General features: G+C 39.3%; 1 protein-coding gene across 16 annotated transcripts in view; it reads right to left on the bottom strand.

Annotated features, from left to right (window-relative positions):
- The window catches only part of plekha7b (pleckstrin homology domain containing, family A member 7b), a 139,274-nt gene that overhangs the window by 43,748 nt on the left and 76,696 nt on the right, over positions 1 to 18,830 (bottom strand). For 13 of the 16 annotated variants that reach the window (XM_055201409.2, XM_073858790.1, XM_055201395.2 and 10 more), the window contains 4 exons: positions 18,485 to 18,585; positions 6,215 to 6,390; positions 2,280 to 2,693; positions 1,386 to 1,920 (listed from right to left, as the gene is read on the bottom strand). In XM_055201409.2, coding sequence (XP_055057384.2) covers positions 1,386 to 1,920; positions 2,280 to 2,693; positions 6,215 to 6,390; positions 18,485 to 18,585 — 1,226 coding nt within the window. Of the gene's footprint in view, positions 1 to 1,385; positions 1,921 to 2,279; positions 2,694 to 6,214; positions 6,391 to 11,452; positions 12,884 to 18,484; positions 18,586 to 18,830 lie in introns of those variants that run through there. The other 3 variants (XM_055201414.2, XM_055201471.2, XM_055201462.2) reach the window with 2 other exon arrangements.

Genomic DNA, 18,830 nt, shown 5'->3' with positions numbered 1-18,830 from the left:
ATCGTTCTTCACCCGGTACGACACAGTCAGCACAGTATCTTTCTCATTCAACACGTTGTAAGTTATTTGAACAAACCATAATAAACATATTAAACTACTACATGTATTGAGCATTGTTTTCGTTTTATGAAAATACTATTACATCGCTTCTTCCGCACTAAGTGGAGACATGAGCTTACTTTTTAAAGTATTTGCTTTTTCATTTAAAACGTAACAAAAGTACGTACAAACACATTACGGACTATTATAAACATTAACTAAGCAGATTATGTTGTATATATTCTATACTGTAATTGCATTTTTGTAATAATATATAGTAGCAGAATAAATAAATCCGCTAAATCAGCACATTTTTATCAGCATAATATTAGTTGTTTTCAAACAATTATTGTATTTATTGTTTACTGGCAGTTTCTATGAAAGGTTTTACTGGATGGATTTGTAAATACAGATCTTGTGCATGGATTATGTGTAAAACAAATGTTTTTTGTAGAGATTTACTGCGTTTGTATTAGCTATTATGGCATTCCCAAACTGCACCAATTATGTCGGACTTCCTGGATTTTATAATAAACATTAAACAGCCAGTCGAAACAGCACACTTGTGTCTGTCGCAATAGACTACCATTAGCTTTAGTGGCTCACCGGAAGTCATAAACAGGAAAGCTCAAAGATGGCGCTGCCCACATTTACGCCAAGAAACAGGTGGATAAGGAAACAGTGCTACCCATTCAGCCACTGTGCTGGCACGGCATAAAAGTGAGTTAATTATGAAAAAAAAATTTTGTTAATTATTCCACAGTGTAAATTTGCACTTCTAAATACTGTATGTATCAACGCAGGACAATTTAAAAAACTTGATTAGAAATGGTGGCCAATAAATTCCTTTCACATAAGCTTTTTATGTGCACACATTATCTACAGTATAATTATGTATCGTTTGTGGCATCACAGCACATTGATTGAAGTGTTTTTTCTTTTTAACTGGTTTCTGACAGCTTCTGTGAATTTCTCTGTTGGAGGAACATAATTAGTGAGTTCACACGAGTCCCAGCATATGCTGAGCAGTAATGCCAGTGACAGTATGTTAACTTGTAAGAGACACAAAGACTTCTGCGCCTGCCGCCGCGTGTGAACATGCTGCTGAGATCGATGCTCTCATGTGGGGGGTGTAGCTAGCAGATGCCACTACGAGGATCACACATAAAAACAAAAACGCTCTCTTTAAACACACCCTCTGCACCTGGGAGTCCAGCCCTGTGTGAACTCCTATTTCTATTTCCAACACTCCATGTCCCATGACCCTTTGCGTCTTTGAAGGTCAACACTCCTGCGGTAAGTAATTTAGAATTGCGAGATTATGAGAACTTCTCCACATTCCCTACCTTTGAGATCTGGGAATACATTCCTCTGGGAGAACCCAAAGTGGGTGTATCCACGGTGGCGAAGTCATCCAGCGGGCGTACGGTCACCCTTTCTGCGGGAGTGTGAGGTCGGCGTGGGGAGAGGGATTTGGAGGAGTGCCCGGGTGGGGCTAAGTCACACGGTGATGGAGGTACGGATATTGACCGTGGCATTTCCAAAGTGACCCTGAAGGCTGCCGCGTCCATGAAGTCAGGCCCGGTGTAGATGGGTGCGGTCGGGCTTCCGTGGCGGAACTGTTGGCGCTGCTGCCACTCGTACAGCTGCCAAACCATGCCCTCTTTAGTGGCCAGCCGTTCATCGGTGGACATTCGGAAGTGACTGAGGCGGTCGTGGGCATACTTGTAGTCACTGGGCATGTTGCGTGGCACTGGGGGGGAACTGCCTGCAGAGTGGTGGCGAGTGGTCTTTGGCAACGATTGGTAAGTATCCATCATGGAGGCCTTGGGATGGAGAGGAGGGGTCCGTCTGGCTAGGTTGTACTCAGCAGTGGCATAGCTGTAATTGGAATTAAAAGGTTCAACTGAAGAACGCAAGTCATGTGGGATGGCATTACGGTAAGTGAATTATGAGAATTTTCATTTTTTAGCATTCAAGTGATATGTGTGCAAAATAATAACAATAATACATGAAGGGCTGTTATAAATGCAAAAATGAAGAATCAAAACTACTCTACTGTATGTTTTCATATCACAACCACTAGAGGGAGCTCCATATTAAGGGGAAACTGCACATTTTAACCTTTACAATGAGAAACCCATCTGAGTTCTCCATATTACATCATTTATTAGGAGTATTGCATGTGTGTGGTTTCTTAGCATTTGCTCTGTTAATAAGGTTTCTACAACAAAACTGACCTTTTAGGCTCTCCTTTCTGCACCTTCACCCAGTGCTCGACCTGAGCCAGTGCTGTTTTTCTTTGAACCTTCTTCTCTGTGTCCGTTCGGGGCACAAGACCCCTCTTGTACACCACGTTTCCGTTCTGATCATGGGGCATTCCCGAAGACGACAGTCCGTTTCTGTGAGGTCCGGTGGACGATGGGCGAGATTGGGCACTTGAGTGGGAGGGCCCCTCCATCTCTCCAGGGGAGATGGCTTTACCAGGATCCCCTTGCACTTCCCTGCTGTAAACATAACACTCTTCTCCATCTCGCTGCAACCTCAGCTCCGACACCTCACCTCGCGCTGCCTGCTGCAGACCCTCGGCCGGAGAGCTGCTGTTGGTGAAGTGGTTGCTCTGCTGCTCCGGATTTGAGCTTCTTTCTGCTTCTCTGTGTGAAAACAGAGTTAAAGTATTTAAAGTTTGTATGTTTTTTGATGACGATTCACTATTAGGACACAAATACGACAAAAATAAGTATTTTTGCTAAAAAAAAAAAAACAATCAATGGAAATTATTTACTGAAGCACTCATTTTTCAAACTTTGGGTCAGTGACAAAAACAGTTTGGCAAGATGGGAAATATTAAAAAATCTTAAAAAAACCCCATCATTTTAAAAGCGTGCATCAGGTTTATTTCAATGCACATAGCATAGTGTATTTATGTTAATTTTATGCAATAAAAAATTAGTTAAGACTGAATGGACCTGAAAATGTCAAATGGTGTAACCGCCAATTATGCCAAAGAATGAAAAATATTAAATATTTTATCCACCTTGTGTGTGTAAGCATAATCATCAAAAAAAAAAACATTTTAAAATATAATTTTATTAGTTATGCAATGCATTTTTGTAATATTTGTCCGACATATGCTGAAAACAGCTCTGTTTTCTAAATAATATTTGACAAATTATGTCAAAATGTTTGTAAAAAAAAGTCATATTACACTAAACTAGATGATTATATTTTATTCCACATTTTTTATATATATTAAAAAAAACTAGTTACACCAATTGACACAGACCGGTTACACCACACTGACATTTTTGCAATTATCCCCCAAATATTCTGTCAAAATGAAATAAAACCAGAAATTTTAGACTTGGTCCTCAAAAAAGAGAATGTATGCAAGTAATCTGCAAATTTATTTTGAAATATTAACACTTTTACATTTAATTGAACCATACAGACACAAAATAATTAACGTCACATCATTCATTGACAGTTCATTAAATATACAAAGAAATAAAACTAAATGGCTGCCAGTCATTAACATTTTGCCTTTTGTGTTCAATGGAATAAAGAGCAGTTGTACAGATTGATAAAAGTACAATTTTGGGGTAAATTAACTCAAAACTAATTATTTAATATCTATTGTAATTCTAATTCAAATGATAGAAGTCACACAAACATTTTTCTATAATAATGATATAAATATAAATAATAAATAATGATTATAATTTGATATAAATAATATCAAAATGATAAAAAGCTAAATCATAATCATATAAAAGAGTTAAAAATCCTCAACAATATCTTTACATGATATGTCATACATAAATCACTTGATGGCGCTATTGCATTGCAATCACAAAACTGACAGACAGAAATCCACGAAACACGGCAGATGGTCAACACAGTACAACATCATTAAGTCAAATCAGACTGATTCCAGATCAGATAAACCTAAACTTAACAACCAACCACATGCTTGTGTAAAAGCATTACGCGTATAGTACCTGCACACACACATATACTGTAAAACCCTATAGACAGCATAAAGCCCTAGGGACAAACCCTCTGTGCATAACTTTACACTCCAGGCTGAGTGCTCAGCTCATGGCTTTGTCAGCTGGCTGCAGTGATTGGACTATAAGACCTGCAGTGTCAAAGTGTGCACTTCTCTGCTGCAGTGAGCGAGCTTACCACACTTACTTACTCTTTATCCCTCTTTATCTTTATCCCTGATCTGTAGATTAGAATTAGGCTAAAAATTCAATAAAACACAGCACACATCAAGTCTGACAATGGCATCGGCACATAAATGATAAATGTCTGTGAAGTCACCATTCAGGCGATTAGTGCTTGCTTTGGTATACATATTCACCTCAGCTCACTTCTTTCCAAAGTTATAAAAACGCATGTCAGAAATGCAGATAAGTATGTATTTCTGCAGATTTAAGTTCATTCATATGTTATGATATAATGAAGTACGCTATGGGGTGGTTTCCCAGACAGGGAAAAGACTAGTCCTAGACTAAAATAAATGTAAGAGCTGTTCAAACTTAAAAACTTGCACTGACATATCTTAAAATACACCATTGCCCTTTGTTTTGCCTCAAAATGCAGACAAGTTATGTTTTTAGTAAGGCATGTCTGTTAAAACTAGTAATATTTCCTAATTAAACTAAGGCTAAGTCCTGTCTTAAGCTAATCCTTGTCCGCTTAAACCACGTATATGAACACCAAATTAAATTTAGTATGTTAACTTTAAACTCAAGTTATACTCAGTTTAACTCGTATAAATTTTAGCGGCATTTAGTGGTGAGGTTGCGAATTGCAACCCATGGCTCAGTTCTCTGCTCTTCCCTCGCTTTTAAAAAGCATAGAGAAGCTACAGTAGCCCCACCGGAAAAGCATGTCATCGACAGAGACAATTTAGTAAAAAAAGTTTGTCCGTTCGGGCCTTCTTTAGAAACATGGCGGCACAAAATGGCACCTTCAATGTAAGGGGACCCTCTGTGTATATAGATAAAAACGTCTCATTCTAAGGTAATAAAAACAAAATCATTCATTATTAAAAGGTTTTTATACACCCCTTATAATATAGTTGTGTATATTATTTAGCATCCCTGTCAAGAGATTATTTTAAAAATTACACACTGCACCTTTAAGAAACTAAGGTGAGTAATTGGACAGAGCAATTGATGATAAAAATTATTTAAAGTTAACTCAACTTACATTTTATTGTATGGAACTTTAAATAAATGTGGGAAAAGCTAGAAATTTTAAGTTAAATTCACAAATTTTATCGGTATACATTAATTCATTTATAAGTTACATGTTTATGTGTTTATGGTTTCTAAAAAAAATTCAGGAGAATTCAACTTAATCAGGTTTACAGTGCAGGCAGCAGTGGTGGCCGGTGACTTCTTTTTTTGAGGGCGCGTGATGTGAAGTTCGTCACAACATGTATGTAGCCTGTCACGTGTGTGGTTCGTAATTTCAAAATATGTGTCCTGCGCATTGAGTGAACCTATGTGCATCACGTGTCTTATCAAAATAAGTGCCTGCTGCAGACACGTCTAAAGGGTTTATGATAAAAGAGACGTTCGCGTTTGCCAGATACTCGCATAATCTCGTGTGTAATCCGAGTTTACAGTTAAGGGAGTGTCTTGAGTGTCTCTTTTATCATAAACGGTTTTGACGCGTGTGCAGCAGGCCCTTATTTTGACAAAACACGTGATGCACATGGTTCACGAGACGCAACAAACACATATTTTGAAAACACAAGCAACACACATGACACTCCGAACACTTATTTTGAATTTGCAGCCCTCGGATGAGCGTTCACGAGCCGCCACTGCCAGGGAGTATAAATAAAATAAGTGTTAAATAAGAACGACGATTTTCGACGTCGCTGTAATAAACATTTTTATCTTTTGCAAGCTAATAGTTTGCAAGATACCTTATATTTACTTTTGTACATGATCGGACTTCATTGTCTCTCTATCCTACGCACCTATACGGGACTTACAGGTGTGCAACGCTGTTCTTCTTATCTTTTTCTAGATTTACATTAACAACGGGGTCATTTAGTAAAAAATAAATATACAATAGACTTAATGTTGATGATGTTATTAATAGAAATACAGGTACTGACATTGCTCCTCTGTCTAGCAGATCTACTGACCTCTTCACGCCATGACTCTGCATCAGTGCGGCCTGGTTCATGGCCCGGATCCAGCCATTCATATCTTCCTGTGTATCTGCGCTGAAGTAGTAGGTCCTCATGCCACAGTGCTCGGCCTGCGAGCCAATCAGAGAATTCTTATTGTAAATGTATGACCGCATTCCAGTGTGGCAGGCCTGAGTGAATGAGAGAGACAGAGAGAGAGACCATCAGTGAAACCCATGTATGGGCAGGATACACATTCACATGGGTCCCCAGTACTGCTGTGACAGCAGGAGCTTCATTGTAGCAAAGCTCAGAAGTCAAGCTCAACAAAGCTGTTTGTACTGTAGAGCTGTTGTAACAATCTGTTAGTCTATATTCATTATCATTGCTACACATAATGAATGACCATGCACTTCAACAGCTGATCTGCATTGATGTAACAACAAATGCTAACATTTGATTTTGTAGTACTGCTGTCCAAATAAAGAGGGTGTCAGAAAAACAACAAACAGCAAACAAACAAAATTCCATATAAAATGTTGTCAATATCATCTACAATATCACACACAATTAGAATTTGGGTGGTAGACTTGTACTATCAGTGTGGGGACATTTACACCCCACAATGTATAAAAACCTATATACACACATACACACTGTTCATGCATGCCTAACATATAACACATAAACAAAGACAAACTCACAGATAGACACACCAATTACTTATTCAAAAAGGCACACAAATGTTTGTTTTTTGCAATGGTTAATGACCTTTTTATCTTTCCCCAAACCCTTCCCCTTTAAGACATAAAGTCATTATTTAAACTTAAGGAATGTTGGCTGGTGGCCATAATGGTTTTACTATCCTTTGGGGACAATTGGCTCCTATAATGTAATCAAAACTTAAAAACACAACACACTCCAAAAACAAAGCTGTTAAATAGACTCTTACCCCCCTGCTCTGGTCATCTGTTTAATGCCAGGGTTAAGAGCTCCCCAGTTAAACCAGCTCCACGCACCTTCTGTTTCTCTATATCTGCTACTGCCAAAATCCAACTCTCTCAGACAGAGGCACAGCCACCACTCACCAGTTTGAACACAAACATAGTCCAGCTCAGCGCTTTTGCCAGGCCCTCCCAGACCCATTAGACAGACGGCCAACCATCAGCCCCACCTCTACCAGTCACACAAGCATGCACACACACACGCGCACACACACACATACAGCTTGCATCTAAAACACTGACAGGCTATAGAAAGTCAATGTAGCAGCCTCTGGGCTACATAGCTGCCATCTCTTAATTCACGATTCGACAGTTGCATCTCTGCTCACGGCAGATCTCTTCTGCTTCTCTAGGAGTCTATTATCCCACCTGTCACACACTAATAGCTAATGCAGCCCATCCAAAACCCTACATCTGCCCCTGACGTCTTTATGTTACCTTACTGTATCCTCCATGGCTTTGAATGAATGAATGAATTAATGACTTTATTGTCATTGTACAAGTACGACCAAAGTGAGTGCAGTCCTTTGGGTGCATAAAAATCAATGATCTAATAAAATGGTACACAGATGACTTTGAAATGTTGCAAAAGTTTTGTAAAGAATTGAACACTATTAACATGCAGTTATCAACAAATATGCTTTAAATTAAATATGTTTTCACTAAACTAAATAAATTTCCATTTATTCAGTACAGGAAATCCAGTTGTGTATCCTGATACTAGTAAACTTTGTTTATCCAAGACAAATAAACTTCTTAGGCCACCCACTCAAAGCCAGTGCTTTCCCTAAACAATCATTTTCTCCTCATTCTAAAAGGTCTGTAAACACAGCATTGCCTCAAGAAATATCTGCATACACAAAACCACTGAAACAAGTCAAATCGATGTAGTATACATGCAGGCCAGAATGTGGCGCTGTAATTCTGCCACAGAGATAAATTAAAACACGAGAAGACCACTTGGAGCATGTGGTCAATTGGTTCATAATAATTTGTTGCTCACCGTTTTGGCAAAGGAGCAGAAGATTTAGCTTTAGTAAAGCTAATAGGCTCACTACCTTCGGCAACATAAAGCATGTAGCACGCTATCGTTGATGCTGTGGTTACGTGACGTAGCGGTGTCTGACTAGGGTCGAGACGTGAGGTCATGAAATAATCGTATCGCAAAATATACGGATTGGCTGGCACACTCCGGACTTGTGGACTTCCTCAGAGTTCACACTTTGATGACATCATGTAATGCAAACCTTAGGTACCCTTGACGCGAGTCCACGAGGGTGCACCGGAGTCGTATTTAGCACTGTCCCAAATGGCACACTTCATGTGGGCTTTCGGTCTCTTGGTCTTAAATTGTGCGTGCTCGCTTAGTCTACGAGTCCGTAGGGTGTCCCATCTGTCATTTTTACGCTCTGAAGTGTGCTCATTAGCGCCCCCCTTTGCACCCTTGATGCGGTCTTCGGGGAAGCCCGCACTGCTGCATGCTCCACACACTTTAACAACCCAGAAGTCCTTGCGAAAGAGCAATCAGATCACGGATGGAAGGAGCTGACACTGATGGGCAACTTCTCTTCCTATTTCCGGTGTGAGACTCGAGTCTGTCCCAAAATACCACCCTCATGGACTCGCGTCAAGGGTCCCTAAGTTCTGCACTACATAATGTCATCAAAGTGTGGACTCTGAGGAAAATCCACAAGTCCAGAGTGTGCCATTTGGGACAGGGCCTTTGGGACAGACTCAAGCGTCATGCCAGGAAATAGAAAAAGAAGTTGCCCATCAGTATAACATCTGTCCCTGTCCCAAATTGCACACTCCGGACTTGTGGACCTCCTCAGAGTCCACACTTTGATGACATCAAGTAGTGCAAACCTTAGGGACCCTTGACGCGAGTCCATGAGGGTGCACTGGAGTCGTATTTTTGCCCTGCCCCAAATGGCGCACTTCATGTGGACTTTCGGTCTCTTGGGCTTAAATTGCGCATGCTCGCTTAGCCTACGAGTCCGTAGGGCGTCCCATCTGTCATTTTTACGCTCCGAAGTGTGCTCATCAGTGCCCTCTTTGCACCCTTGATGCGGTCTTCCGCGAAGCCCGCACTGCTGCATGCTCCACACACTTTAACAACCCAAAAGTCCTTGCGAAAGAGCAAACAGATGACGGATGGAAGGGGTTGACGCTGATAGGCAACTTCTCTTCCTATTTCCGATGTGAGGCTCGAGTCTGTCCCAAAATACCACTTCGGTGCGCCCTCGTGACAAGGGTCCCTAAGGTCTGCACTACATGATGTCATAAAAGTGTGGACTCTAAAAAAGTCCAGAGTGTGCCATTCGGGACAGGGCCTTTGGGACAGACTCGAGCGTCATGCCATAAAATAGGAAGAGAAGTTGCCCATCAGTGTGAACTCCGTCGTCTGATTGCTCTTCGCAAGGATCTCTGGGTTGGTAAAGTGTGTGGAGCCTGTAGCAGTGCGGGCTTCGCCCGAAGACCGCATCAAGGGTGCAAAGAGGGCGCTGATGAGCACACTTAGAAGCGTAAAAATGACAGATGGGACACCCTACGGACTAGTAGACTAAAGGTACATTCACATTATGACGTCTTTGTCGCTGTGTATCCCTCGTCTCTTTCAAAAGAAGCATTTCTATGCCTAGTTGTCATAAACAAATGAGTAACGTCCACTACAGTAACTGATGAGAGGCGGATGACGTGAATTAAACTGCTTTGTTCTTATTGGTAGTCGCTCCTGAAAGTCGCTCGTAATTTGCATAAAGTTAAACATTTCCAGTCGCCACCGGTCACTGTCGCTCGTGTCGCCGGATGCCGCAGAGCTTTCAATGAGATTGCGTCGCTCTGCTACTGCTAGTCACTGCTAATGTGAATGCTGCTTAAACGAGCATGCGCAATTAAAGGCCACGAGACTGAAAGGGGACATGAAGTGAGCCATTTGGGACAGGGCCGGACCCGGTTTCAAAAAATAGTGGTTTCAGGAACCCAAAACACCAGATCAATACAGTCAATACAGTACAAAAGTTTTACGTATACAGCTAAAAGCGTCTCGTATGGACGGGCTCTTACTTACGATTAATATGTCTTTGCACAGCAGAATTTATGACATTTATAAATGTATTAAAGCTTGACTACATACGTCTGCTCTGTTCATGTAGTCCAACTGAAGGTAATGGGTTCGATCTAACTCAATCCCTAATATTATTATTAAACAATCTGTGTGAATACACCTAAATGCCAGTTCAGGTGTCGCTTTTGTGCCACCTTAGAAATGTGTGATAGAAACCAAGAACAAAATATACATTGATTTACATTTTAACAATGACTTTTACGGGGCTGTCTGGCTCTCTATAGACAATTATATCAGTAATATCAGTCAGGTAGTAGGAATGTTTCCTATGTGCCGTTTCATTAAAAAAATCACTTTTAATTTAACACAAAAATCGGTATCTCTCTTTCATACAAGCAAACCAAATGAACAGAATACATCACTTTGGAAGAGAGCACTAAAAATGAAAGCGCACGAGGCAAAAAAAGGGCATATCTTGTTGCAAACATCAATCACTTTGTCATCACATGACAAACAATGAGAAATAGTACGATAAAACCTGCAAACAAGAGCGAAGTAATTTCAGTGTCTTTAAGTCCTAATATATCAAAAACAGAAAGAAAGAATGGCTGCCCTGAAACATAAATGTTAATGACATCGAATTAGACATTATATCCTGGGCTTTCATTTAGAGTTATGTTTGCCATACACAAAATAAAATTGCACAAACAAACCGTTTTCCAGAATATAAATATAAATGAACACACATAAAATTCACAACAAATGCAATTGCGTTGTATAGACAGTGCTGATGAGATTTAAAAGTGACTGAAAAGCCAATGATAGGGCGGCTGGGTGTGACAAGACACTGTAACTACAGATGATAGTAATGTATGAAGGAATCCAGCAATGCCAGTTTCAGCAATAGATACCAACAGCACTCATCCGTACAAATAGATTCACACACTAAACAGGACATACAGCATCTGCATATCTATTATTCAAATCAAGCAGATGAATATGAAGATTGGAATATCAAGCTGGCATTGCCTGTTCCTGAGGAGGCGGAGTCAGTCGCATGCATCCTAAAACACATCAACGCACATCGGCATGTGCATTTTTCATCCGGCTAGGAAAATGTCATACACAGGAATGGTGATGGAGTGGAAATCCGCTGATAACAATGAATGGAAATTAAAATACCTATTCATGCAAGTGGCTGATTCTTGAGTCGGCCCTTCCACCAGATGCACCCGGCTCAGCTCCCATAATGCACAGCAGGAGGCAAAAGCCCGATAGGAATGAAAGAATCAGAATGAGTGAGCATCAACTGATGGCCTACGTGAAAATCGTTGGGTAAAACTAGGAGGTGTGTCCGAATGTCTCTGAAATATTGTCAGGTACACTAAACTGGGTGGGCTATAAGAGTAATTTGCATAGAAAGAAGCAAAGCTCAGCATCATTGCGCAACTGGGAGAGTATAGTACAAAACTCCAGAGAACAGGAAAAGATTATTAGTAAACATCAAAACATTTAATCGCTGAATAAATTAATCAATTAAAGCCAAGCATTATTAGTTTTCCTGTCATTTTTCCACTTTTCTAATCTCAAATGATAATAGGTAGTTACTCTCTTAAACTCCTTCTAATATAAAACAGACAAATTAAGCTAGTGCTGATGGACCTAACTAAGAAGGTAGTTAAAGTAAAAAGCATAAGACAAATAGCATACCATGGGGTATAATTAATCATAAAATAAAGCAGCCAGATGTTCAAACAGTGGCTGGCTAGATTTACTGATGGAGATAACTAAACAACCTGCTAATTAACACACAAAGCACCAGAGAGAGAACCAGGCCTTACACCGATGTATTTCATCTGCTGGGCAGGTAAAAGTGAGGATATTAGAAATCTGCTGGCACAATACTCAAATAAACTACAGCGCTGGGAAATATTGGTTGGTTTGAACTATACGATGTGCGTATAGTAAAGGATGGCTAGAAAGAGGAAATGAATAGGCTGCAGTAATGGGATCAAACATTCCTAGAATATTGTTCTTAAAATGAGGTGCTTTTCTTCCGGAGACGACGGAGGTGAATTTTACGTAAACAGCCTGATAGGAGTTTCGAAGTGCTATAGTTTTCCACCTTCATGGCTCAGAGGTTTATGTCAAGATTGATTTTTCAGCGTGGAAGGTATAATATAAATGGGTTTAAGCCCTCTGGGAGATTCTGTTTTTAAACATTATTTCACTGGCAGTGAGCAGGAAGAGTCTGTGGTTAAGTGAAAGCTTGCTATCAATAGGCCCCACTAGAGACGGGTTAAGATAATGACATTACCACGTCTGTTTTTAAAGAGGAAAGGACTGTGGAAAAGTACTGTAGTTGAAAATGGTGGGCAGAGTTTCCTCATCAACAGTGATGACAACATGCTGACAGATAATATAGTGAAAAGCAATAGCAACTTCATTTTAAAATATAAAAACTTTTCAGCACTAAATTTGATGAATCTACATCAGTGGCGGCGGTGACTTCTTTTTTTGAGGGCGCTCAATGCGAAGTTCATCACAACATGTATGTAGCCCGTCGTGTGTGTGGTTCGTAATTTCAAAACGTGTGCTCTGCGCGTCGAGTGATCATGTGTGCATCACGTGTCTTGTCAAAGTAAGTGCCTGCCGCAGACGCGTCCAAAGGGTCCATGATATAAGAGACGCTCACATTTGCCAGATACACGCATAATCTCATGCGTAATCAAAGTTTACTGTTAAGGGAGTGTCTTGCGTGTAATTTGTGAACGTGAGCGTCTCGTTCATCATAAACGGTTTTGAGGCGTGTACAGCAGGCACTTAATTTGACAAAACACGTGATGCACATGCTTCACATGCCGCAACAAGCACATATTTTGAAAACACGAGCAACACACATGACACTCACAAACACATATTTTGAATTTGCGCCCCTCGGATGAGCAGTCATGAGCCACCTCTGATCTATATTAAGAAACACATTATGCTGAGATTTTTGAGAGCCACTCAAGTAGAGAACAGCATCATCAGGATAATAATGGTGAATGAGAATATAGGTTTACAGTTTAAGACATACACACAGCAACTCCAAGTCATAGAACTGAATCTTAGTGAAGACAGCTAACAATACACAATTACATTTTACAGACTAAAGCAATAAGCGACAAGAGGCTCTGATTGTACCTGAGGCTCAAGTATGTTGATCTTTGTTGTGAGACACATCATGACGCGTATTGCTTTAATTAAATCGTGGCCACAGTGATATAATAAATCTTCCATCATGCAAGCAGTAATTATTCATCGTAGCATTAACCGCACATGCGAGAACCAATGCTATTTCACAATGGAAGTTATTAAAAAACTTAAATTAAGTTGTATAATTTTCCATTCGAACAAACAATCTCTGATCTGAGGGCTTTTAAAGTCACCACAGATAAAATACAGAAGTATAAAAGGCCGTTCACACTATGGTGATAAAGATAACTATCGTATAAAGATAACTGTAATACCATCCACACCAATGGATGGCAAGAATATTATTATGTTAAATCTACTGTAAGTTTGCATGCTGCAGTGTTTCCGTCATGGAACTGGATGTTGACAACCCACTGATGCTTTACATTATACAAAGAAACAAAACCTTTTGGGCCCTATCATACACCCGGCGCAATGCAACGTAAGTGTTTTTTGCTAGTTTCAGCCCAGCGCAATTTTCATTTTCACGTCCTGTGTCACGTTGTTTAACTCTTTCCCCGCCAGCGTTTTTAAAAAAAGTTGCCAGCCAGCGCCAGCATTTTTCATGATTTTCACAAAAGTTTAATGCTTTCCAGAAAATGTTCCTTTTTAAATATATAAACAAACAATATATCAGATGAAAGAGCAGACCCTCTGCTTTCAAAAAAAAAAACTGTTTCATCCTACCTTCATTAGTTCTCTTGTAATCACCTCTCAAACATGGGTAGGTTTCTTCAAAAACACCCAATTTTGAGCAAAAAGCTGAGATAATTCCATTTTTGCGAAGGACTTTTGATAGAGATCAGATGCAGAGCGATCTTTAAAACATACACGGAGTTCTTTCTCTTTCACGTGAGGCGCTACTTCCGGGTTGTATTAGTTGTGGAATTACTGGTGGATAATAGCGGTATTGCGGAAAGACGGAAAATCTCGCCATTGGCGGGGAAGCGTTTTCTCTTAATTGACGAGATATCTGGCGACGAAAGAGTTAAATAGCAAATGTCTTTGTGCCCATTTGTGCGCAAAGGAGCTTTGTGGGCGCTTCTATTTTGAGGAAACTGAGGCCCAGTATTGTTTTTGGTATTTAGACAGATGTTAGTAATATGCACCTATAAACGAGATGACAACGCGCGTTTGCTTATTACACCATTGGACAGCACACAAGATCAATATTGAGTCTCTTGGACATAAATGAGGACCGATTATAAGATATTAGAAGGCGTAAAGAGCTGCTTTACCTGTAGCCTGGTAGGTAACTGAATGTTTTGCATTAAACAAATGCAAATATTGCATTTATTTTGAAAAAAAATGTAAATGCTACCCCACGGATTTATTTGTACCGATGGATATGCTGACATTAGAACTTAAGTAATGCTTTTCAAAACACACACGGCGCTGTCCGAGTGCTGAAACGCTGAAATCTCCTGTTTGTTCCAAATAAAGTATTTTTAGAGTACATGCGTTTTCTTGCATATTTGTAAATCATTTTTTGAGATTACACTGATCATGTAGGCTATCCATACATTTACAGCAATTAAAAGCCTGCTATTTTTACTTTCATGATTGAAAGAAAACAACTTTTAAAGGGTTTAATAAAAAAATAGCAATTTCAATACAAATGAAAACAACGCAATTTCTTAACATCAATCTTAAACTGGGGGTCGTCTTCCTCTGCTCATTTTCTTTAGTTTACAAATTTCGCCATCTAAATAGGAAATCGGCATTGCGTGAGCACAACAGTCTTTTAAAGAGAATGATAGATGAGACTTTCATTGGTTTATTGCATGTTATGCCCAAAACACACCCATTACTCATTACGAGAATAGGAACAACTCTTTTAAAAAATTTTCCTGTCGTTAAATTAGCAAAAGTGAATTCGGACACGCTCTTTTATACTGTACGCTGTGCGCTTTTGACCATGCGCTAATATAGTTAAAATAGGGCCCTTAGGGCCAAATTTACTAATAGCATCGCCAGCGCAAACCATCATTTTGTCGTTAAATAACGACTGTCGGGGTTTACTACAGACGCGCAGTGGATAATTTAGAGCTGAAAAGGTGTGGTCTAGTTCTTTTTGAGACTGACCTTATTGCATGTGCATTCCTAGGAGTTTCCCTTTCAGACGCAAAATATATAGGAGTAGATTATTTAAATGATTCACGCAACGCAATTTACTAATGTTTGGGCGTGTGATAATACTGTTTTGCCTCATTATTTAACGCCAAAAAAGCATGTCTTAAATCATTTTGTAACATGTAACAGTTTATTTGGAATGCCAAAGGAACATGAGGCACCTGTGTTATTTAATTTGCGCCTTTTTAGTAAATAACCCGCAGATATTACCACTCCCAGCGGCGCTTTTTTGGAATTGTGCCCAACACTAATTTGCCCCGTTTAGTAAATCTGTCCCTTAGTCTTTAAAGCACAGTTTTTTTCAAACTTCTATATAGATGGTTTCAGCAGTAACAACATAAACACGCGGCTTTCATGGTCATCACGTAACTTCCGGTAAACTCTGCGAAGAATAAATGACAAAAAAGTCCTTTTAAAGTTATTGATTTTAGAGCCCTGCATTTCAGCCCGAGCCCGACGGGGCCCGACCTGTTTACGCCCTTCGGGTCGGGTTTCGGGCCAATTTTAATGTCACAGCAGATCCGCGGGCCGGACCTCGGGCTTATTTAGGCTTCTCCATCTTTTTATAGTTTTCAATTTAATTAAAATAATCTTTTGACAGACATTTATAATTGCAAAACAAACATTGGAAGATGTTTAACCTACCGCATGAGTCCGCTATGCACAGCCACACATTTACAATGCAGCTGTTTTAACAGCGTATTTAAACAGCAGGACCTTCAGCGCACCAGGAAAAATTATAAATGGAGTACTAGATTAAAACCTTGGATACTGTACATAATCTATGCAGACAGCATCCAAGACATAATCTATTAAAGACTTCTCCCTGTATTTATTTTTGTGTAAGAAGGCTGTGTCTTTATTTCTTGTTTGTGTATGGATCGACTTTTTTTTATTAGTTTAACTGTTGGATGGATACATGAATGTTCTGTGGTAAGTCCTTACATGTAAAAAAATGTATATGCAAAAGCGAAGTTGTAAGATAAGGTAGCATGCATGTTTATTCTGTTTCATGTTTATTTCGTTTCGTTTTGTATAGCCCTTTTTCTTTTTTTATTTCTGCACCCGTTGCAACTGCGAGCAGCAGAGCAACCTGCCTTCGCTTTTTAAAAATAGTGTGTGTTGATAATAAACGTTTAAACTAACATTGTGATATGCTGAAAATACTTATTTTATATAGTTGTTATTATAGGCAAGTGAAGTGTTGATTTGAAAGGATCAATTCATCAAACATGTCGTCAACTTGCTGTCGGCCGCTAACCACTAGTTATCATAAAAACTTTAACAAACAAAAACTGCTCTAAAATGTAAATAAAAAATAAATATAACTATTTTGCCATTTAAAACAAAACTGAACTGCTTTAATTGCTGCAAGAGTACAGCTGTACAAGCTGTGTAAGCAGTTATTTTTTGCTATTTCTTTGGATTTCTTTTGCAAAATCTATGCGGAATTTTGCAGAACGATTTAAAATGTTTTAAAATGATCTGAGAGAATGTGCGCTGTGAATATTACAAAACAGTAAAATATTATATTTTATATATATTATATTACACATTTTATTAAAGGATTACCCTGAATTAAACTGGACCAACATGAACCAACAGATAATGGATAATGTGCTGTCACGACCATAGTTTTATATAATATACATATATTACTGTCTACTACAGTGTAAGATTAAAAAGAAAAAGCTTCTCATAATGAATGTAGCATATATAGCAAGATAATTTCATCAGTTTAACAACACAATGTATATATATATTTATCTTGTAAACGGATTTGAAATAATAAATAATTGTCGCGTCACGTAGCAAGAGAGACGATAGAGATCTCATTAACTTCTCCGCAGAAAGTTTTATTTCAAATTCAAGTTTTACATATTAAATAGGCTCTTAAAAAGTTTGTGCTTCTCTCATAAAAACCTCACAGCAGACAGCACAGACATCTACTCACAAACACACGCGATGCAGTGACTATATCTGCGGACACAGATTCCTAATGGAGAGAATTAAAAAGTTCGGACTCGGGTCGGACTCTGGCTGAGAATTCTGTTAGCTGTCGGACAAGGGCCGGGCTAGGGCCTAAGCGTCTCGGGCCAGGGCCGGGTCAGGGCCTAGATTTTTGGCCCGTGCAGGGCTCTAATTGATTTATATAACAAGCAAAATAAACAACACGTAGATTACATGGGAACCCAAAACATTTGTTATTTTCGACGAGGTATTTGTTTAAGAGTTCAGTTTCAGCAACTAGTCAGACCATTAAACAAACAGCAACCGGAAGTAAAGTTCGGACCAGACGCTTATCGCGTCACCGCACGTGCGCCCAATAAAACGGTCTATAAGTCAGTATCGGTTTCAAAACATCCTGGACACTGTCAAAGACATTATCTGCTATTCTCTATTTATAATGATTATTAAAACATTATATTTATCATTACACTCTAAAAATGCTGGTTTCTTTTAAACCCAGGATTGTGTCAAAAAGAAACAAACCTAGCCGTTGGGTTAAATTAATGCAGAAAGTGTTTATATTTGACTGCCTTATACATGAAAATAATGCTATTGGTTAGATATAAACTGTAATGAGTGAGTCCCATATGAGGTTGTTAGGGTCCTGTGATCCGTGTGGTCTGATAGAGGAGCCAAATAACTGTCACATTCATCATTCAATTCTAACCACTGCCTACATATCACCAATGGCAATAAGGCACATGACACAGACATCCTGAGGACATAATGTGATGTGTCTACTAAATACAGTGAAGGTGAGTTCACACACAAGAACTGATTAGAGTGCAGTATTAGAGTGCAGTGTTGCACGGGTCATTACCGTAACGCTCTTACCTTGAAGGCATACTTGCGGCTGATGTGGTCTTCCGGTCCCACGGGTGAAATAACATAGCTGGGCAAAGGAATGCTGCCCAAAACCGTCTCCTCTCGACTGTCTGCGGAGAAACACAAGAGAAAATGCAGGCTTACAGTACTGGCAGTAAAAATGTTATGTACATCAAAATTGCGCATTATAGAAAGAGATAGATTTTCTTCAAGTGATTAAAGAAGTAGTTCACCCGAGAATGAAAATTATCCAATTTAAAAACTCTCATGCCACCACAGGTCAAGCTCCACAAAGCACATCCATCCATCATTAAAGTAACCCAAATGACTCCATTGGGTTAATAATACAATATAG

This window comes from Misgurnus anguillicaudatus, chromosome 21 (assembly GCF_027580225.2).
Source record: "Misgurnus anguillicaudatus chromosome 21, ASM2758022v2, whole genome shotgun sequence".
Classification (NCBI taxonomy): domain Eukaryota; kingdom Metazoa; phylum Chordata; class Actinopteri; order Cypriniformes; family Cobitidae; genus Misgurnus; species Misgurnus anguillicaudatus.
Note: the sequence above shows the minus strand (reverse complement) of the source record. Positions and strands in the feature narration are given on the sequence as shown.